This window comes from Stomoxys calcitrans, chromosome 1 (genome assembly GCF_963082655.1).
Source record: "Stomoxys calcitrans chromosome 1, idStoCalc2.1, whole genome shotgun sequence".
Classification (NCBI taxonomy): domain Eukaryota; kingdom Metazoa; phylum Arthropoda; class Insecta; order Diptera; family Muscidae; genus Stomoxys; species Stomoxys calcitrans.
The window spans coordinates 142,199,358-142,223,314 of NC_081552.1; the positions used below are offsets into that span (position 1 = coordinate 142,199,358).

The 23,957-nt window shown below is 39.4% G+C and overlaps 1 protein-coding gene and 1 long non-coding RNA gene across 7 annotated transcripts in view; one reads left to right on the top strand and one right to left on the bottom strand.

The window, feature by feature from the left end:
- Positions 1-20,710: 20,710 nt before the first annotated feature.
- LOC106091906 (GTPase-activating protein) overlaps positions 20,711-23,957 on the top strand; it is a 95,914-nt gene continuing 92,667 nt past the window's right edge. The window contains exons 1-2 of one of the 6 annotated variants that reach the window (XM_013258603.2): positions 20,711-21,290; positions 23,083-23,346. In XM_013258603.2, the coding sequence (XP_013114057.1) occupies positions 23,229-23,346 (118 nt within the window). In that variant the 5' untranslated portion in view covers positions 20,711-21,290; positions 23,083-23,228. Of the gene's footprint in view, positions 21,291-23,044; positions 23,347-23,957 lie in introns of all 6 variants that reach the window. The other 5 variants (XM_013258604.2, XM_013258606.2, XM_013258605.2 and 2 more) reach the window with 5 other exon arrangements.
- LOC106091907 (uncharacterized) lies at positions 21,511-22,249 on the bottom strand. The gene is made up of 2 exons (XR_001222064.2): positions 21,965-22,249; positions 21,511-21,869 (listed from the first exon to the last, which is right to left on the bottom strand). It is a non-coding gene; the product is annotated as an uncharacterized LOC106091907 (long non-coding RNA).

The window sequence follows — 23,957 nt, forward strand, 5'->3', positions numbered from 1 at the left end:
TTAACCCATTAAATGGAGTTGTCTTACAAAAATTCCAACTCGAGCTAGGAAAGAATGAAATTGAAATCCTAATGAAATTGGGATTGGCGTAAAGTGGGCGGCTAAAACCACCCTACGGGAAATGTGCAGTCAATTGCCCCAAATATACCGGTCCTAAACTGGAGAATAAGTTACCTGTCACAGAACATATCCTACATGGTATGAAAAGTTTCAATTATCATAACTAATCATTCTTAATTACTTTTCGAAAGTCGCTAAATTTATGGTTAAAAATTTCTTATCCGTTAAATATATTTGCTAAATAATGTTATCTCCCTTAACAATACTTTGAAAGTATACTCATCCTTTTCGAACTGTCCCAAGACCTATCCTACGGTGTTAGAATGGTAATGGCAATTCGTCACCTCGAGCGATAAACCCTTATAAAAGTGAAAGGTTTTTGCCATGTGATGGGACGAGAACTGGGACCGGTCCCTATCACCAGAGAATCTATCCCGTGACAGGTTTGGGACCTGTCCCATTTCCCGTAGGGTAGTTAAAAACAATTTTCCCTTGATATAAGGTCATGTTTTTGGAAAAACTGGGTTGTCGAACTAATTTCGTCATTCTGTTTGTAACTCCTCGAAATATCCGTCTAACACCCCATAAAATTTATATATTCTTGATCGTCATGACATTTTAAGTCGAACTAGCCATGTCCGTCCGTCTGTCTGTCGAAAGCACGCTAACTTTCAAAGGAGTAAAGCTAGCCGCTTTATTTTGCACAAATACTTCTTATTAGTGTAGGTCGGTTGGGATTGTAAATGGGCTATATCAGTCCACGTTTTGGTATAGCTGCCATATAAAGCGATCTTGACTTCTTGAGCCACTAGAGGGCACAATTCTTATCCGATTAGGCTGAAATTTTGCATGAGGTGTTTTATTATGACTTCCAATGACAACTGTGATGAGTATGGTTGAAATCGGTCCATAACCTGATATAGCTGTCATATAAACCTATCTGGGGTCTTGACTTCTTGAGCGTCTAGATTGCGTAATTCCTATCCGATTTGACTGAAATTTTGCACGACGTGTTTTGTTATGACTGTCAACAACTGTGTTAAGAATAGTTCAAATTGGTCCATAACCTGATAGAGCTGCCATATAAACCGATCTGGGGTCTAGACTTCTTGAGCCACTAGAGGACGCAATTATTATCCGATTTGGCTGAAATTTTGCATGAGGAGTTTTGTTATGACTTTCACAACTGTGCTAAGAATAGTTCAAATCGATCCATAACCTGACATAGTTGCCATATAAACCGATCTAGGGTCTTGACTTCTTGAGCCTCTACAGGGAGCAATTCCTATCCGATTTGGCTGAAATTTTGCACGAAGTGTTTTGTTACGACTCAGACAACTGTATTAAAAATGGTTCAAATCGATCCTTAACCTGATATAGCTGCCATGTAAACCTATCTGGGGTTTTGACTTCTTGAGCCACTAGAGGGCGCAATTATTATCCGATTTAGCTGAAATTTTGCATGAGGTGTTTTGCTATGACATTCAACAACTGTGCTAAGAAAAGTTCAAATCGGTCCATAACTGATATAGTGCGCAATTCTTACTAGATTTGGCTGAAATTTTACACAATGACTTCAACTATGGCCTCCAATATTCAATATGCTTTTATCCTTTGTTTGCCTAAAAAGAGATAACGTGGAACGAGCTCGACAAATGCGATCCATAGTGGAGGGTATATAAGATTCGGCCCGACCGAACTTTGCACGCTTTTACTTGTTTGCATTCAAAAGTATCCAACAAGAATTTCTCAAAATTCTTAGGAGTGAAATTTCTGGAATCCCTTTTAGTGTCTTGTTGCATTTGGTGGTTTCTATATAAAAACAAGTAAACACGTACTAAGTTCGGCCGTGCCTCCCTTCACCATGGATCACTGTTATCGAGTTTTTTCCTGGCATCTCTGTTTAGCAAACAAAGGATAAAAGAAAAGAATTGCCATGCAATTGGAACTGGGTCTGAGTCGAGTGGGTCTAGCTGGGCAGTTAAACATGTGACGTGTATCGCGAGGCCCCTAGTTACAATCGGGACATGCATCGATCGGGACATTGCACGTCGATCTTTGTGTCCTGATGGAGGTGGTCCACATGAGAACTGAGTTCGGAGGGCGGCATTCTGACAGATTTGAATATTATTCCACTGCGTGTCATAAAGCTGACGAGACCACACTGACGCTGCATAACTTACCACAGACAGGCCAAATGCTTTGTACGTGGTCAACGAGGTTTCTTTGTCTGCACCCCTTCAAGTCACTTGCTGACAGCACCTTATTTCTACTTTTGACTTTATTGCAAATTGCTGTGGCATGTGGGTAGAATATGTAAGAGCTGTCAAATGCCAAGTATTTTGGGACACTTGATGGTCCTAATCATTTCATCATCGACCATCACAGTCAGCTCAGTATTCACCTCACGCGTATTTGTAGTGAACAATGTGGCTGAAGATTTGGTGGCAGATATCTTTAGATTTCTTGCAGCGAAATATGGGGCAAGTTCGTTGAGGTAGACGTTCAACCTATCGTAGATGTCAACAATGGGTGCGGGCCTGATGCCATGATCGTACAATCGTCCGCATATGATTCATCTGGAGGGGGTGGAATGGAGGATAGGTAGAGGTTAAACAGTGCCAGAGATATCACACCACCTTGGGGAACTCCCTGTTTCACACTACGGTGTTTCGACTTCTTATCCCTAAATTCCAAAAATGACTGGCGACCACACAGATAATTTGCGACCCATCGTTTCACGCGTGGCTGGAGGGCGTGTTGGCAATGTCCTCAAATAATTTGGCATGGCTGACGAATGCCTTCGATAGGTCCAGTGCCACAATTACCGTCCTACCACGTGGCCTAGGCTGATTGAAGCCACGGCAAATGTGTGCAGTGATGGGATGCAAAGCTGTTGTTGTGCTGTGCAGTTTTCGAAATCCATGTTGATGCTCGGCGAATGGAAATTCTTCTACGAGGCTCGGGAGGAGTAATGCCTCAAGCCTCTTTGCCACTGGTGAGAGAAGGGAGATCGGTCTGTACGACTCCCCCAAACTCGGGTCTTTTCCAGGCTTCAGTAGCGGGATCACTCTGCCCATTTTCCCGATATCGGTATCTATAAGAGTGTTCAATGACAGGTTGAGGACAGTGGTAAGGTACTCAACTCCAGGTGAATCCAGATTCTTCAACATCAATGTAGAGATTCTGTCGGGGCCCAACGCCTTAGATGATTTGGCGCCACGGATGACACTCTTAACTTCGCCCATGGTAATTTGTGATGGTTGTTCATCGGCTCGGAGATCACAAATACGGCGAATGGCTCTCCTCTTTGCCCTGTCTCTCTCGGGATGCACAATAAATTGACGGTTGAACAACCTGGCGCATCTCTTCGGATCAGTCACGGTTATTTCGCCAAAAGTGACTGAGGTCCTGCCATCCCATCTACCGGGGTTCGAGAGTGACTTAACAGTAGACCACAGTTTGCCTACGCCGGTGCCTAAGTTACATTGCTTCAAGTGTTCTAGCCATAAATTTCGTTCGTTGACTACTCTGTTTATTTCCAAATTCAGCTCGCTGATTCTGGGGATAGTGGGGGTAACCACTAATCCCATCATGCTCGTCTGCGAGTACCACTGCTTGCGCCGGGAAATTGGGCCGAAATGGGCTATTCGACCGGCTGGTATAAAGCGAGCGGCTGCTGCGTTAATGATGCCTCGGAATTTCCTCTCGGCCACTAGCACATCCGACGGGGGTAGCAGTTCACTGAAGAGGCGATTGGTATACTCTCTAAAGCCAGCCCAATCGGCCTTCTTATGATTGATAAACGTCCGGCGCTCAGAGGTTATGAAGTCGGGTGGTCGGTCGATGGTGAGAATTATGGGAAAATGGTCTGACCGCAAAGAGATGACGGCTTGCCAGGATACGTCACTCAGGAGATCAGGAAATGCAATGGAGATGTCTGGCAAGCTGCTGCACCTCCTCGTAATTCTAGTGGGGGCATTCTCATTCACCATGCAAAACGTGGAGCCTTCAATCTGCTCTGCCAAAGCCATGTCACGCTGGTCGTTACCTAGGGGAGAATGCCATGACGTGTGATGCGCATTAAAGTCCCCTAGGACCATCGGATAATGCCCAGATAGTATCCCACTTATGTCGGGGTTGTAAGCTTGGCTTTTAATTGGGACACAGCTACCAACGTGCGGTATGTACACGTTGTAAAGCTCTATATCGGCGTCACCGGACGTAACTGCCATCCCCATGCACTCCATGTAGGGGTCACTAACGCCAGGCGCAGGCGAGATGGGTCTTTATTGCACAGAATGGTGTATCACGAAGCTCAATCCCCCACCTCCATTCCTTGAGCGATCCTTACGTAGCATATTGTATCCGTGACAACTGTGCAAGCTGCAGGTGTTGGTCAGCTTTGTCTCCTGGATCGATACGAGCAATATGTTCTTCCGACTCATAAAATCCACAATCTCATCGATCTTGCCACGGATACCGTTGCAGTTTAGTTGCAAAATTATACATTTCCCGGCACTGGCCTGCCAATATTGAGGTTGGGGTGTTGCTGTTGCGTATATTACCACACGTGAGAGGTCGCTTGTGACCCACTGCTGGCTATGTTCGCACAGTATCTTGCAACATATCCAGTATGAATATACTCCCGACACCGACAGACGATGGAAGCGGTTCTGGCAAACCGAACAGAACCAGGGTCCGGGGTTCTTTTCAATTCCGGCACGGACCAGAAACGTGCGGAGAAGGCCCTCCGGGATGTGTCTCTCTAATGACGAAAAAAGACGAACACGTACACTGAGGCCATAGTAGAAGTCATTGTGTAAAATTTCAGCCAAATCGAACAAGAGTTCCGCCCTTTAGGAGCTCAAGAAATAAAATATAAATATCGGTTTATAGGGAAGCTGTATCAGACTATAGACCGATTCAGACCATACTTAGAACAGTTGTCGGAAGTCATAAAGAAACATGTCATGCATGCAAAATTTGAGCCAAATCGGATACAAATTGCGCCCTCTAGAGGCTCAAACTCAAGACCCCAGATCGGTTTATATGACAGTTATATCAGGTTATGGACCGATTTCAATCATACTTAGCGCAGTTGCTGAAAGCCATACCAAAACACCTCATGCAGCCAAATGGGATAAGAATTGCTCCCTCTAGTGGCTCAAGAAGTCAAGATCCAAGATCGGTTTATATGGCAGCTATATCAGGCTATGGATACTTTGCACAATTGTTGGAAGTCGTAACAAAACACCTCATGCAAACTTTCAGCCAATCGGATAGGAATTGCGCCCTCTGCCATATGTTTATATGGCAGCTATATCAGGTTATTGACAGATTTGAACCATACTTAGCACAGTTGTTGGAAGTCATAACAAAAAACTTCATGCTAAATTTAAGCCACATCGGATGAAAATTGCAGCTATATCAAAACATGGACCGAGTTGGCCCATTTACAAACCCAACCGACCTACACTAATATGAAGTATTTGTGCAAAATTTGAAGCGGTTAGCTTTACTTCTTCGAAAGTTAGCGTGCTTTCGACAGACGGATGGACATGGCTATATCGACTTAAAATGTCATGACAATCAAGAATATACAATACATACTTGATGGGGTCTTAGATGCATGCAGGTGTTACAAACGGAATGACGAAATGATCAGGAGCAATAAATTTTATTGAAATTTTGGCTTTGAAAGTGTGTCTTTAGAAAATTTATCACTGAAATATAGAAAAACACTGAAATAGAAAAAAACATTAAAATGCTATTTTTAGAAAAATTTTGTCTTTAAGAAAAATTTAAATGATAGTTTGGGGCCCGGGCTGATGAGTATGTAACACTGAATTAAAGCAATTTTATCTTTAGGAAAAACTATAATGAAGTTTTGTCTTTAAAAATATTACGCTGAAATTTTCTCTTTAGAAGAAATTTAACTAAAATTTGTTTAGAAAAAATTTCATTTAATTATGTTTAGAAAAAAATATTATTAAAATTTTGAACTTAAAAAATGTGGGGTGGTCCTGGTCTGATCAAAATTTTTTCTCTGTAAAATCTTATATACAAAAATCAATTTGTGTTTGTTTGTTTGTTTGTATGTTTGTGTATTCCTTATAGGCTCAGAAACCAATCACGACAATATGGGACTCAAATGAAAGGTATTTAGGATAAGAAAACGTATCTGATATCCAATTGTCGGACCAAGTGCTAGGGGAACCACCCCAAGCCCCAAAACACCCCTAAATTGGACATATTTACCGACCATGACAATATGGGACTCAAATGAAAGGCATTTGCGAGTAAAATACGAATCTGATATCCAAATGTGGGACCACGTTTCTGGTGGTCCACCCCTTCCCCAAAACACCCCCCAAACTGGACTTATTTACTGACCATGGGAATATGGGGCTTAAATAAAAGGTATTTGAATGTAGAATACGAATCTGATATCCAAATATGGGACCAAGTGTTTGGGGGGCCGCCTATCACCAAACACATCCCCCAAAGGGGACAAATTTACGACCATAGCAATATGGGGCTCAAATGAAAGGTCTTTGGGAGTTAAGCACGAATTTGATATGAATATTCGGGAAAAGTGTTTATGGGGCCACCCCATCCCCACAACACCACCCAACCCCCAAAACACCCCTAAATCGGACATATTTACCGATCATGCCAACATTGGACTCAAATGAAAGGTATTTGCGAGTAGAATACGAATCTGATATCCAAATGTGGGACCACGTTTCTGGTGGTCCACCCCTTCCCCAAAAAACCCCCCAAACTGGACTTATTTACTGACCATGGCAATATGGGGCTTAAATAAAAGGTATTTCAATATAGAATAGTATTCTGATATTCAAATATGGGACCAAGTGTTTGGCGGGCCGCCTCTCCCCAAAACCATCCCCCTAAGGGGACAAATTTACGACCATAGCCATAAGGGGCTCAAATGAAAGGTGTTTGGGAGTAAAAAACCAATCTGATATCAATATTTGGGAAAAGTGTCTATGGGGCCACCCCACCCCCACAACACCACCCAAATAGTAAGTATTTGCTGACTTTTGCAATATGAGGCTCAAATAAGAGGGTTTTTAGAGTGGAACACGAATCCGATATATATTTTCAAGGCCAACTCACTGAGTGGCCGCCCATCCTCCAAAACACCCCCGAGCCGGTCACGTTTGCTGACTATGGAAATATGGGGCTCAAATGAAAGGTATTTGGGAGTAGACCACGTATCTGGTATCAACATTAGGGACCAACTGTCTAGGGGACCCCACCACCATAACAACCCCCAAATACGACGTATTTACTCACCAAGACAATTTGGGTCGTAAAGAGAGTGGAACTAAATATTTATAGTTTTTAGGGCCAATACCCCAAACCAGACATATTTGCTGACTTTTGCAATAAGGAGTTTAAATGAGATTTGAAAACGAATTTGATATCTAATTTTGAGACCAATGGCAACATGGGGTTCAAATAAATGATATATAGATATATGAGAATAGAGCACGTTGCTGATATATTTTCCGGGCTTAGTGTTTGGGCGACCACCCTAATCCCCATAACACCCTAAATCGGCCATATATACCGACCATGTCAATGTGAAGCTTAAATGAAAGGTGTTGGGGGGTAGAGCAAGAATTGATACCCACTTTCGGGACCATTTTCTGGGGGTCAAACCCTTTCCCAAAATATGGGGTTCAAATAAATGATATATAGATATATTAGAATAGAGTACGTTGCTGACATATTTTCCGGGCTTAGTGTTTGGGGGACCACCCCAATCCCCAAAACACCCCTAAATCGGCCATATATACCGAGCATGTCAATGTGGAGATTAAGTGAATGGTGTTGGGGGGTAGAGCAAGAATTGATACCCATATTCTGGAACAATTTTCTGGGGGTCAGCCCCTTTCCCAAAATACCCCACAAACAGCAATTTTTTACTGACCATGGGGCTCAAATAAAGGTATTTGGGAGTAGAATACGAATTTGATATCCAAATGTAGGATAATGTGTTTAGGGCAACACCCCTTTCCCAAAACACCCCCAAAAGGAAAAAATTTTTCTACCATGCCAATATGCGGCTCAAATGAAAGGTATTTGAGATTAGAAAACCTATTTTAGGGCCATGTGTTTGGGGGACGCCTCATCCTGTAAACTCCTCTTAAGCCAATGGCAATATGAGGTTTAAATAAATGGTATTTGAGAGAAAAGCACGATGCTGATATTTTTTCAGGGCCATGTATCTGGGGGACCAACTCACCCCCGAAAACACACCTAAATCATGTATCATGAGAATATCGGGCTGAAATGAAGTAATTCAAGAATGGAGTACACCTTACATCCAAACTTAAATTCGTAGACCAATAAAGATCAAATGGGATTCAGACAAAGGCACTTATATTGTGAAACTGTTAGTCTAGTTAGCATGGTACTTCACTAAAAGATCTTTAATTGTCGAAAATAAACATTCCAAGGAAACTTTTGTTCCATATAAAGTAAAAGAAGGCACAGCTGGGCGGGTAAGTCCTAAAGTTTTCCTATCTTACTGAAGATAAAATAAGAAAAGGTGTTAGAACTAGAAGTCAGATATACGAAGAGATTTTCGTGTTATTCAGAATTGGATATAGCTCCCACATTGTACTTATAGGGTAGGTGTAGGGTATTATACAGTCGGCACTGCCCGACTTTTGTCATTACTTACTGGTTAAATCTCAAATACCTTTCATTTGAGCCACATATTACCATGGTTTACTATTTGGGGGGTGTTTTAGGGGAAGGGGTGGTACCCCAAATACATGGTCCCATTTTTGGATATCAGATTCGTATTAAACTCCCAAATATCTTTGTTTGAGCCCCATATTGCGTCGGTCAGTAAATAATTGCTGTTTGTGGGTTGTTTTTGGGTAAAATGTAGACACTCAGAAAATTGGTTGCTCTACTCCCCAATACCTTTCATTTGAGCTCCTTTTAGGGGTGTTTTGGGGAGTGAGGTGGACGCCAAAACACTTAGCCCTGAAAATATATCAGCATCTTGCTCTACTCTTAGATATCATTTATTTGAACCCCATATTGCCATTGGCCTCAAAATTGGATATCAAATACATTTGCTAATCTCAAATACCTTTTATTTAAACTCCTTACTGTATAAATCAGCAATTATGTCCGGTTTGGGGTATGGGCCCTATTCTACATATGTACCAAACTTCTGTCAAATCAGCCAATATTAAAGGTTCTAGGAAGAAGACCGATTTTGTCCGATTTGGCTTAAACTTTGCATGTAGTGTTCTGTTATGACTTCCAACAACTGTGCCACTTACGGTTCAAATCGTCCAAGTACCTGATATTGCCCCCATATAAACCAATCTCCCGATTTGAATTCTTCATCCCTTACAAGCCGCAATTTTTTCCGATTTAGCTGAAATTGAGAATGCAATTTTCTATTATGACTTCCAAAAACAGTGTCAAGTACGGTCCGAATCATTCCTAAACCTGATATAGCTCCCACAAGAGACGCAAATGATTTTCTCTAAAGAAAAATTTTAAATTAAATTTATCCTATACAAAAAATTTCAGTAACATTTTTTAAAATGACAAAATTTCATATATATTTTATTCTACAAAGACAATATAATGTTGAGGCCAGGGTCGCCTTAAAATTATTTTTCGTAATGACAAAATTGTAATGAAATTCTTAGTAAACACCAAATTTTATTAAACACTAGCTGGGCAGGGCCTGCTTCGCTGCGCCTTCTTTTACTTTATATGGAACAAAGAGTTAGAAAATTAAAGAGCTTTGAGTGAAATACCATGCTACGAAAATAGTATGTGTATATAGCTTAAGAAACTGTATAACAATATAAATGCCTTTATCTGAATTTCATATGATCGTTATTTGTCTTTGAATTCACTCGGAGGGTTTATGGTCATTTAAGTTTGGATGTTAAAGACTTATTTTAGCTTAAACGACTTTATTGGAGCCCGATATTCTCATATGGATTTTGGTAGTGGGAAGTGCCCCAGGGTGGTGTGGATCCCCAGAAACGTGGTCCCGTAAGTGGGTATGAATTTCATGCCCTACTCCCAAATACCTTTCATTTGAGCCACAAATTGCCAAGATCGGTAGATATCTATGTCCAATTTAAGGATTTTTTGTGGTGTGAGGTGGTCCCCCAGACACTTAGCCCTAAAAATATTAGCATCATGCTCTACCCTCAAAAACCATTTTTCAACCCCATATTGCCTTTGGTTTAAGGGGAGTTTATGGGATGAGGCATGCCCCAGACACTTGACCCCAAATTGTTTATTAAATTCGTTTTTATACCCTCCACCATAGGATGAAGGTATACTTATTTCGTCATTCTGTTTGTAACTACTCGAAATACTCGTCTGAGACCCCATAAAGTATATATATTCTTGATCGTCGTGACATTTTATTTCGATCTAGCCATGACCGTCCGTCTGTCGAAAGCTCGCTAACTTTCGAAGGAGTAGAGCTAGTTGCTTGAAATTTTGCACTAATACTTTTTATTAGTGTAGGTCGGATGGGATTGTAAATGGGTCAAATCGGTCCATGTTTTGATATAGCTGCCATATAAATCGATCTTGGGCCTTGACTTCTTGAGCCTCTAGGGGGCCCTATTGGAATGAAATTTTGCACGACGTGTTTTGTTATGATATCCAACAACTGTGCCGAGCATGGTTTAAATCGGTCCATAACCTGATATATCTGCCATATAAACCGATCTTGGGTCTTGACTTCTTGAGCCTCTAGAGGGCGTTATTCTCGTCTGATTTGACTGAAATTTTGCACGTAGTGTTTTGGTATCACTTCCAATAACTGCGTTAAGCACTGTTCAAATTGGTCTAAGTTTTGATATATCTGCCATATAAACTGATCTTGGGTCTTGACTTCTTAAGCCTTTACAGGGAGCAATTCTCTCTCCGATTTGACTGAAATTTTGCATGAGGAGTTTTGTTATGACTTCCAACAACTGTGCTAAGTACGGCGCTAATCGGTATATAACCTGTTATAACTGCCATATAAACCGATCTAGGATCTTAACCTCTTGAGCCTCTAGAGGGCGCAATTCCCATCCGATTTGGAAGAAATTTTGTACAACGGCTTTTCTCATGACCTTCAACATACGTGTATAATATGGTCTAAAACGATCAATTGCTTGATACAGCTCCCATATAAAGCGATCTCCCGATTTTGCTTTCTGCGCCCCAACAAGGCGCAATTCTTATTCAATATTCTTTATTTGCCTAAAAAGAGATACTGCGCATAGAACACGACAAATGCGATCCATGGTGGAGGGTATATAAGATTCGGCCCGGCCGAACTCAGCACGCTCTTACTTGTTAAATAAATATATATAAAAGTCAATTTATGTTTGTTTGTAGGTTTGTTTGTTTGTATCTTTGTGTGTTCCTTATAGACTCAGAAACGGCTAAACCGATTTTTTTGAAATATTCACAGATGGTGCATAATGACCCCGTGGTGAAAAAAGGGTACTACATTTTTTGATATCTGATATCGGACCCTTCCCCTTACCCTAATTTTCAGAAGCGTCAGATCTCGGAGATGGGTGGTGCGATTTAAGCGAAACTTTGTGTGCTCTCATATAGTACCCTAAAAATAAAAATTGGTACCCAAATTTTGGATGGGGTACCTAGGGGGGCTGCCCCACCCTCAAACCTACCAAACATATATTTAGACCAATCACGACAATATCGGACTCAAATGAAAGGTATTTAGGATAAGAAAACGTATATGATATCCAATTGTCGGACCAAGTGCTGGGGGGACCACCCCAACCCCCAAAACACCCCTAAATCGGACATATTTACCGACCATAGCAATATGGGACTCAAATGAAAGGTATTTGAGAGTAGAATACGAATCTGATATCCAAATGTGAGAACACGTTTCTGGGGGTCCACCCCTTCCCCAAAACACCCCCCAAACTGGAATACGAATCTGATATCCAAATATTGGACCAAGTGTTTGGGGGCCGACTTTCACCAAAAACATCCCCCAAAGGGGAAAAATTTACGACCATAGCACTATGGGGCTCAAATGAAGGGTCTTTGGGAGTAAAGCACGAATTTGATATCAATATTCGGGAAAAGTGGCCGCCCAATCAATGTCAATGTGGAGATTAAATGAAAGGTATTGGGGGATAGAGCAAGAATTGATACCCATTTTCGGGACCAATTTTCTGGGAGTCTACCTCTTTCCCAAAATACCCCACAAAAACAGCAATTTTTTACTGACCATCGCAATATGGGGCTCAAATAAAGGTATTTGGGAGTAGAATACGAATTTGATATCCAAATGTAGGACCATGTATTTAGGGCATCACCCATTTCCCAAAACACCCCCAAAGGGAAACAATTTTTCGATCATGCCAATGCATGGCTCAATTGGGCCCATGTGTTTGGGGGACGCCTCGTCCTGTAAACTCCTCTTAAGCCAATGGCAATATGGGGTTTAAATAAATAGTATTTGAGAGAAGAGCACGATGCTGATATATTTTCAGGGCCAAGTATCTGGGGGACCATCTCTCCCCCGAAAACACCACTAAATCAGACATCGTGAGAATATCGGGCTGAAATAAAGTATTTCAAGAATGGAGTTTACCTTGCATCCAAACTTAAATTCGTAGAACAATAAAGATCATATGGGATTCAGATAAAGGCACTTATATTGTTAAACTGTTAGTCAAATTAGCATGGTATTTCACTAAAAGATCTTTAATTGTCGAAAATAAATATTCCAAGGAAACTTTTGTTCCATATAAAGTAAAAAAAAAGGGCAGCGGAGCAGGCCCGGGTCAGCTAGTACAAAATAAAAACAAGTAAGAGCGTGCTAAGTTCGGCCAATCCGAATTTTATTGTATAACCCTCCACCATGGATTGCATTTGTCGAGTTCTATGCGCAATATCTCTTTTAAGGTAAACAAATAATATTGAATAAGACCTGTTATGCTATTGGAGCTATATCAAGTTATAGTCCGATTCGGACCATAAATGTATGCTGAACATTGTAGAAGTCATTGTGTAATATTTCAGTTCATTTGGATAAGAATTGCGCCTTATAGGGGTTCAAGAAGCAAAATCGGGAGATCGGCTTATATGGGAGCTGTATCAAGCTATTGATCGATTCAGACCATATTAGACACGTATGTTGAAGGTCATGAGAGAAGCCGTTGTACAAAATTTCTTTCAAATCGGATGAGAATTGCGCCCTCTAGAGGCTCAAGAAGTCAAGATCCCAGATCGGTTTATATGGCAGCTATATAAGGTTATGAACCGATTTGAACCATTCTTAGCGCAGTTGTTGGAAGTGATATCAAAACACTATGTGGACAATTTTTAGATGAGAATTGCGCCCTCTAGAGTCTCCAGTAGTCAAGAACCAAGATCGGTTTATATGGCAGCTATATCAAAGCATGGACCTAATGGACTAATAAAAAGTATTTGTGCAAAATTTCAAGCGGCTAACTTTACTTCTTAGAAAGTTAGCACGCTTTCTACAGACAGACGGACGGACATGGCTAGATCGACTTAAAATGACATGACGATCAAGAATATATCTACTTTTTGGGGTCTCAGACGCATATTTCGAGGTATAACAAACAGAATGACGAATTTAGTATACCCCCATCCTATGGTGGAGGGTATACCAACAATTTTTACTTTAGAGATAGCTTATTTGCTTTTTACCAAATATAATAAAAAAGTGGCAGCGAGTCAAATTTGAATGCAAATTGTCATTTACTTTTCCGTTGAACGGAAAAACAAATTAACACCTACCATCTCTTTGTTGACTACAAAGGCGCCTTCGATACTCCTTTACGTTCAAAGGTATTTCAAGCCATGTCTGAGTTTGGTATCTCTGCAAAATTAAAAAGACTCTGCAGGATGACACTTGCTTATACGCGTTCCTCAGTAAGAATAGGAAAGAATCTCTCCGAACCATTTAATACCAAACGAGGTTTCAGACAAGACAGCCTATCGTGTGATCTCTTTAATATCCTGCTGGAGAAAATTATACGAGATGCAGATGTGAATAGATATGGCAAACGAATGACACCAGTTTTGAGATTATGCGAAGAATAATACTGCCAAACAGATGCTACTTTGAACTATGTAAGCAGTTTAGAAACAAAGCCACCTCTCGACAGACGAAGACGACACTATACAAGACACTGATACTACCCGTGCTGTTATATGATTCTGAAGCATGGGTACTTGTGAAAGCAGATGAGGCGGTGCTTGGAGTATTTGAAAGAAAGATTCTTCGTAAAATATATGGACCAGTTTGCGATAATGGAGAATATAGGCGACGTATGAACCACGAGCTATATGAGCTGTATGACGACGATAGCATAGTTACACGCATGCGTTGGCTAGGTCATGTTGTCAGAATGGATGAAGAAGCACCAGCAAAGAAGGCAAACACGGTGTTACACGCAAACCGGAAAGACCAAAAACCCGATGGAAAAATCAAGTGGTGAGAGACACCCCGAAACTTGGTGTCAGAGATTTTAGAATGAGCGCAGAAGATCGAGGCGCTTGGAACGCTATTCTAGGTTCGGCTAGTGGAACAAGTATTCTGTCATAGCCAATTAAAGTAAAGTAAGTAAATCAATATTCCTAGAAGTTCCTATGTTTAGGTACTCCATGATTAGAGATGGGCGATGGGTAAATACCCTTAAGGTATTTATCCGGTAAATTGGGTAAATACCTGGGTATTTACCCATTTATACCCAAAAGCTGGATATTTCTAATTTTTCAGATATCTTGGGCATAAATATTTTTTCCAAACAATTTTTGATGATTTCGTATTATTTGTATATAAACCTGATCTTCTGATCTCATAAAATCGGATTTTTGTTATATATAGCCGCTATATAGACCGATCTCCAGACATAAAGTCTAGAGGCAATAAATTGGTCATTTTTCATCCGACTTCGATGAAATTTGGCACAGTGAGTTCTGTGAAGTGTAGTTCAGATCGGACTATATTTGGATATAATTGCCCTTAGACCGACCCCTCGATCTCCCAATATATGGTATTGTGATCCTTTTTTTACCCGAATTCGATGAAATTTGCCACAGTGTGTTCTGGTAGATCGTTACCCATTCCTGTCAAAGATCGGACCATATTTCGATATAGCTGCCATATAGACTGATCTCCCGATATAGTGTAATGAGCCTATTAAATGAGCATTTTTCATCCGATTTCAATGAAATTTGGCTCAGCGAGTTCTGGTATCCCTCTAAAGTTTTTGAATATCGTCCAAATCGGACCAATGTTGGATATAGCTGCCGTATAGACCGATCTCCCGATATGGAGTATTGATCTTATAAAAGGAGCATTTTTCATCCGATTTTGATGAAATTTGAGACAGTGCGTTTTATTACCCCTCTAAACCTTTTTCTTGAATATCGTCCAGATCAGACCATATTTGGATATAGCTGCCATGAAAACCGATCTCCCGATATGAAGCATTGAGCTCATAAAAGGAGCATTTTTCATCCGATTTTGATGAAATTCGAAACAATGAGTTTTGATATATAATTAAAAGGTTTAGAAGGGTATCAAAAAGCAATGGGTATGAGCTCAATACTCCATATCGAGAGAACGGTCTATAGACCGACCGGAAGTCATAACGGAACACCACATGCAAAATTTGAGCCAAGTCGGACAAAAATTGTGGCTTCCAGAAGCTCAATAAGTCAAATCGGAAGATCGTTTTTTATGGGAGCAATATCTAAATCTGAGCCGACATGGCCCATTTGCAATCCCCAACGACCTACATCAATATTAAGTATCTGTGCAAAATTTCAAAATTTCGACAAATGGACGGACGGACGGGCATGGCTAGATCGACTCAAGGCGTCGAGACGATCAAGAATATAAGAATATATATACTCTATGGGGTCTTAGACGAATATTTCGAGTTGTTACATACGAAATGACTAGATTAGTAACTCCCATCCTATGGTGGTGGGTATAAAAAGCTTTAGAAATAAAATATCGCGAGTTGAAAAGGCTGGTCGGTAGAAAATATTTATTATCTTTCCCAATAAACTTATGATATAAAGGTTAACGTTTTAAGAGCTATAGCAAAGTTTTTCGAAATAAAAACACATAAAATTCAGAAAAGTTCATGAAATCTTTATTGAATCGATAGTGCGGTCCATATAATTCAATGTTTGAAGATTATTTCATGCGAATGTTGATCGTGACTGCGCCTCAAATGGTCCATACGCTTAGTTCAATTTTGGCATACTCTTTCCATCATTTCGGCCGGTATATCACGAACTAATGCTTCAATGTTGTCTTCCAATGCGTGAATTGAAGCAGGCTTGTCTGTATTGACACGAGCATTAACATAGCCCCACAAAAAATAGTCTGAAGGCGTTAAATCGCACGATCTAGGCGGCCAATTGACCGGTCCCGAACGTGAAATAAAATGTTCACCGAACTCGCCTCTCAATAAGTCCCCTGTTACGCGTGCTGTGTTGCATGTGTCACCTTCTTTTTGAAACCACATGTCATGCAAGTCAAGCTCTTGCATTTCGGGCAAAAAAAGTTCGATATCATCTCACGGTAGCGTACATCAATCACAGTTACGTTACGATTTGCATCATCTTTGAAGAAGTATGGTCCAATGATGCTACCAGCCCATAAACCGCACCAAACTGTGACTTTTTCTGGATGCATTGGTAGCTCTTGCAATGCTTCTGGCTGATTTATACTCCACAATCGACAATTCTGCCTTTTACATTCCCATTCAGCCAAAAATTAGCTTCGTCGTAAAATGGGAGAAGCGCGCGATGAACTTTCTTAACAGGGCACGCATTTTGATAATAAAATTCAATAATTTGCAAGCGCTGTTCGTTTGTAAGACGGTTCATGGTTAAATTATAGGCGAAACTAAAGATGTTTGACAGTAAAACAAAACACGAAACGTGCGTGAGCTGTTTAAGTCAGTGTTGCCAAAAAGATAATAGCTAAAAAATCACCCTTTATAAGCAAGTCTTAAAGCCAATATGGCTATATGATATCCAATTTTGTGGATGTGCTAACGAAAGTACCATTCAAAGTATACGGCTATTTCAAAACAAAATCTTAAGAGATGTAGAAAATGCTCCCTGGTATATAAAAAACAGCGACCTGCATAGAGATCTTAAAATCATCACTGTAAAAGAGGACATCCAGCAAGTAGTAGATAACTACAATATAAAAAAAGGCTGCACCATCACAAAAATCCGGTGATTCCAAAACTTATGGAAGCAAATATAACCTGAAGACTCAATAGATATAAACCTTTTGAGCTAAAGAGGAGGTTTATGCAGCTAATTATGCTTTAAAGCATAAGCTGCATCATCCATGATTGAATATATTGGGTTGCCCAAAAAGTAATTGCGGATTTTTTAAAAGAAAGTAAATGCATTTTTAATAAAACTTAGAATGAACTTTAATCAAATATACTTTTTTTCTAAAGCAAGCTAAAAGTAACAGCTGATAACTGACAGAAGAAAGAATGCAATTACAGAGTCACAAGCTGTGAAAAAATTTTTCAACGCCGACTATATGAAAAATCCGCAATTACTAATTACAACCCAATATTAAATAAACTTAATTCAAATGACTAGTTGTATGTTTGCAACATTGTTATGTTTAAACAAGTAAAAAGGCGTTAAAGTCGGCCGGGCCGAGCTTTGGATACCCATCACCTCGGGTATATATGTAAACCACCTTTCGTCAAAATTCGGTAAAAAATGCATACCTTATGCCCCATAGCAACTATATCGAAATATGTTCCGATTTGGACCAAATACTAATAAGTACAAGTTATTGTTCAATTGTGTATAACAAAATATTGGTCTTTTTAGTAGCTTTATCTAAAAATAAAACGATATGAACCACATACGACACGAATGTCGAGAAGCCGAACATAAGTCACATTGTCAAATTTCAGTGAAATCGGATTATAAATGCGCCTTTTATGGGGCCAAGATTTTGAACCGAGATATCGGTCTATATGGCAGCTATATCCAAATCTGGACCGATTTGGGCCAAGTTTCAGATAAATGTCGAAGAGCCTAACACAATTCACTGTCTCAAATTTCGACGAAAGCGGACAATAAATACGCCTTTTATGGCCCCAAACCCTTATATCGAGAGATCGATTTATATAGCAGCTATATCCAAATCTGGACCGATCTATATATCGAGGGGCTTAACTTTACATATCAAATTTTGGCGACATCGGACAATGAATGTGCCTTTTATGGGCCCAAAACCTTAAATCGAGAGATGGGTCTATATGGCAGCTATATTCAAATATAGACCGATATTGATCAAACTGAAGAAGGATGTCGAAGGGCCTAACACAACTCATTGTCCCAAATTTCGGCGACGTCGTACAATAAATGCGCCTTTTATGGGCCCTAAACCTTAAATCGAGAGATCGGTCTATATCCAAATTTGGACCGATCTGGGCCAAATTGACGAAGGATGTCGAAGGGTCTAACACAACTCACTGTCCCAAATTTCAGCAAAATTGGACAATAAATGTGGCTTTTATGGGCCTAAGACACTAAATCGGCCGATCGGTCTATATGGGGGCTATATCAAGATATAGTCCGATATAGCCCATCTTCGAACTTAACCTGCTATTTTTAAAGACTGTAGCGTGATTTCAACAGACAGACGGACGGACATGTCTAGATCGTCTTAGATTTTTACGCCTATCAAGAATATATTTTATAGGGTCGGAAATGGATACTTCGATGTGTTGCAAACGGAATGACAAAATGAATATACCCCATCCTTCGGGGGTCTGTATAAAAACGGATCCCCACGTTGACGACCCACGCAAACAAAAAAGGACCATGGTTTGCGGATCTGCACCTGGAATGTCCGCATTTTTTATAGAGAAGTTGCAGTATACGCTCTGGCAGATGTGTTAGAGAAGTACAAGGCAGATATTACCGCCTTACAGAAATTGCGATGGACTAGGAATGGCTTCACTACAACACCAAACGGTGACGAACTATACTATAGCTGCCATAACACGAGGCATGAATTTGGCTGTGGATTTGTGGTTAGTCGGAGACTGAGACACTTTGTCTCCAGCTTTATTCCGGTGGATGAGAGGCTAGTCACAATTCGATTTAAAGCTTAAATGGCGCTATTACACGGCATGTAGATTGACATAACCTAAAAATTTGAGTAAAATATGATTTTTTTATGCGTAATACTTGTTAAAGTTGTGAGAAAGCTGTATAAATCATAAATTTGTGAAAAAAATTAATTTGGGGTTGGTTTCATTCGACTGACAACAAAAAAAACTGACTTCATTATGTTTTTGTCAGAAGGAATAGAGCACGTTCTAATCGAAAAAAAATTACTTGTGCTATTTGAAAAGTGATTTTCATATGTTAGTTTCGTTCGTATTACACGACATGTACAACTCAACATGTGTAAAATTTGACATGTCCTAAGACAATTACATGCCGCGTAATAGAGCTTATAGTAACATACTCAAAATCAGAGTTCCGCCAAATACTGATTTTAACAGAGAGTGTCCTCGGTTTTTTATTTTTTTGCCAACTGCTTGTACCCATAACATAATTACCAGGTAGTGTACCGTAAACAGCTGAATACAATTTTTTCTCGCGAGTTCACTATCTGTCAACAAGTTTTGGTTGTGTGTGAGTACACAAACAATGAAAAATGGTTGCACTAATCACTGTTTGTGACAGATACTGTGTTGTTGGGCAACTGCCACTACCTGTAAATGAATATATCTGGTTTGTACCTGTAAATGAATTTATCTTGGTTTCGGACAAGATATTGTAAATTGATATAAGTAGGCAAGATATATTAACCCAGATAGTGTACAGCAAAAATAGCTGAGTACAAATTTGTCTCGACAGTCTGTCAAAATCAGCGTTTTGTGCAACTCTGATTTTGAGTATGTTACTAGTTCGCGCCATTCTTCGTTGTGTTTATGTTGCCCAACAACAAAAAGTTTGGTGCATTATATGTCAAAATCAGTAGTTAGTTCAACTCCGAATTCTAGTTTGCTACACAAAGCGGATTTAATAAGGTGGTCCACGCGTACAGCTGTTAACAACCGTCCATGTTTGACGGTATTAAGATGTTAGATTTTTGTTTGCATTCTCTTTGTTGTTATCTTCTATCTTGCATATTCTCGCTCATTTACGCACACATATACACACATTCACACAAATTTCTTTGTGTGTGTTGGCAAAACGTCAATCAGCTTGATGACAAGATGGCGGATTGCACCATATGATCTGTGCTTGCTGTACAAATGAGACCCCTTTAATTGTTTCGCCATGTTTGCTACAAGTTCGCGTGTTATGTTCTTACCTACAATACACACAACAACCGAAACTCGATGACAGATAGTGCACTTTGCGAGAAAAATTGTAACCAGCTGATTCCTGTATAATACTTGGTCATTATGCCATGGTGTCGCACTCTAAATGTGCGACGGCGATCAACTCGATAAGTTTGGTCGCCGTTGGCAACTTTTTGCAGGCTATGTTATCATATTCAGTTTTTTGGCGAAGCGAGTTGTTGTTGTGCGCTTATGTGTTGTACATTTTAATGAGTTCATTATGTATCGGTATTTTATGTAGAAATAAATAGCGCCGGAAGGAAGTCGGAACTCTATAAAATTTAATGTGTCGGGATTAGAGCAAGCAGAGTCATTAATGACCAACACAATTCTTGCGTAAATTCGTCCAAATATTATTCCATAAAAGATTCATACATTTAATTCCAATATAAAGAAAAAAAAATAGTGTACGTGACTGAGAAACTGTAAAATTTCGTGTGTGTATTGTATGTAAATGTGAATTGCAGAGCAAATTAGCAATTAAACCAAGATTTTTCAGATTTCTAAACGAAAGTGATAAAAATTAAACAACATTTTACAATCATACCTATGCATATTTATTAATGAAAGTACAAGAGTCGGAATAACAAATTGTACAATTACACGAACAACACACAACCCAAGATCTATGGAAAGAAAATACCGTCGTCCTACGCACAAGTTGAGATGATGTTAATGTTATGCATTTCCTGTCATTTCTCGTATTTCTGGAAAACTGATGTTAGTCGTCAAACTGCTGAGTTTGGGAGGGACGGCAATGTACAAACACATGTTACATATAGATTTGGTCAATTGCATCTAAATTTCGTGAATGGCTTTGTATTTCTTCGGCTTATGGAAGGAGCACACAGTCAGCCAACATTTATGAATGAATCCAATGTTAAGTAATGTCTACTTGCCCCACAGACCCATCTCCACCCAAACAGCATGTGTCATCCGAATTCATTGAGTAAACCATGGGAAACGAAACACAAATTAATAGAGGAAATGATTTACATACACCCTTACATTCTTTCTCATAGTCAAATTTATCGACAATTTGTGGTATTAAATACTCAACGTGCATAATTTTGCTTATACATATATGCATGGTGTACAGAATTTTGTTGACAGTGCATTTTACTTGACTACCAGCTTATTCTACACCAAATTTTATAAACAATTTTAGGTTTTTGATTTTATTTACAAAATAATCCTACAGTGGACTTTTCATATCAGTGCCGTCTTGGTTTGTTATTATATATCCGCTAGAAATTGGACCTGGGCGAGCAACACCAAAAGGCCTGTACGCAGTTTTAGCGAAATTTTCGATGCCAATAGAAATTCATTGAATGTATGCTAAACGAAATGTTCGATTTGTTTGGTGTTAACCAGAGTATTCTGTTCAGTTTAGGGAACTGTTGAGAACAACTTTAACAAAATAACAATCTTACCTTCATACTACATTAGGATTGATTGTTTTTACATTATGATTAAATCTTTTCAGGCCATTAGGGTAAAAATTGCTTTTATGTATGTCACATGTTTTGAGTTTTCGTTACCATAAGAAATGCATTGACATATTCTAAACGAAATTTTCTTTACCAACACCGTAACCGAAATTTTCTTTGTGTAAAGCTGAGTATTCTGTTCAGCTTTTCAGGCGGAATGCTGTCAAGCTTCACATAAAAAACGTCGGCTAAAAATAAGTGGAAAAGTAGTACTCTGCTTCTAGTGAAGAAAATGGCAAAAAAAAAACAATTATAGTGACAACAATTGAAACTATTACCGGCATCATTTTTGTTTGTTTTATTGGTTTCGGTTTTTCGTTTTTCTTTATTTATTTGAGAAAAGTATATAAAATAGAGAAAACAATAAGTACAGATAAAGAGACGTGTTTTGGTATGGAAACAAAAAATTTTGACTGCTGGCAAATTTTGCTCGCGAAAAAATTAAAAATTTCAGCGGCTTTTTCGAAAGCAGAATAGCATAACAACCCTAACAGGTTGCCAAATTGGGCACTGGTGGCTCATAGTCATCCATTGCCGTGATGACTATAGTTTTATTATATAAGCTTCAATCTAAGCTAAATCTTAATCTAAAATTGGCTTAAACCTGGCACTGAATTCAGGTTTTACAGCGAAAGCCAATATTTGTTTGCCATTTTTTTCCTTCGTAGTTGTTGAGCAAAATTTTTTTTGTTAATAAAAATTCTTCATAAATACTAAGGGAATTCTTCACTAAATACAACAGACATGCCTTTTTCTTGAATTTTTTAATATCTAAAAAAATGTAAATTTAATAAATATCGATTTTCATTATGAAACACGAACATGATGGCTAACAAAACACTAAGAATTTTGAAGCGAGGTCCTACTGTAAATGTGTATTTCCAGCAGTTCACCTGTTTTCTTATTCGTTTCATTCCTTCAGTGTTTGCAGCTATGCAACAATACCGAATGCCATTACATGGGTGTATCAGGGCGCAGTAAATCTTGACATAAAGGACTTAACAATAAGAATCAACCGTTCAGTTTTTCAGATGCATTGACCACATATGTTTTATGTTCAGTTTTTCGAATCGAATGCAAACAAATTTAAGCAGACTGCAAATGCAGCGAATGACTCTAGTGAAAAATTATTTAACTCGGCAACCCTTTTAAATACCTTAACATACAACGTGCCGCTTAGTGAACAAAAAATTTGAATCGAAACAAAATGCACCTGAAAAAGAAACGCTACGAGGAAAGAGACGACCCTAGTAGTAGTAGTTATGGATCCAACATGGCCGATGCACGGGAAGTTCGAATTGAGGAGCAATTAAAAGTGAAGATTGGTACGTAAATAAATAGAACAACGTTAAACATTATTGTTAACGCGAGTGCAATGTAAATCAAGTGAACGGTGCAACGCGCAAAGACATTTCGCAATGAGAAAAGTTCTTAATGAATGGACCCAAGTGTGTTGGCGTTGAAGTGAGCGCGTCCGCTTTTGTGTTGTTTGTTCCGCACGAAATGGAATGTGAAACATTTCTATTAGCAGAGGTGCTTGTGTGGAACAAGAGTGCATATTAGTTAGAGAACAATTGAGATATATAGAGTGCAGTCAACAAGAATGATGTTATTTTTTGCATTTTGTGTAATTGTTTCAATATTAAGTAAAAAATTTCAACGCGAAGTTGTGCAAACGAATGTTTGGTTTCCTTACGCGTTGTGTTTGGCTGCGTGTATTGCTAGCTTATTACGGTTGTCCCACTCACACCTGTGTAAATGCAGGTTTGTTGCGTATTCTTACCTTGTGCCTCTCTTGCACCTTTTGTTTACACTGGTACTCTAATCGTTTATCCGAAATGGGGAATGCCATGGATATGGAACAAATTCCAATAGAAAAACGTTCCTTCCTTAACTTTTGTTTTTTATACTTTGTTTTGGACTTGTCTCCTTCATC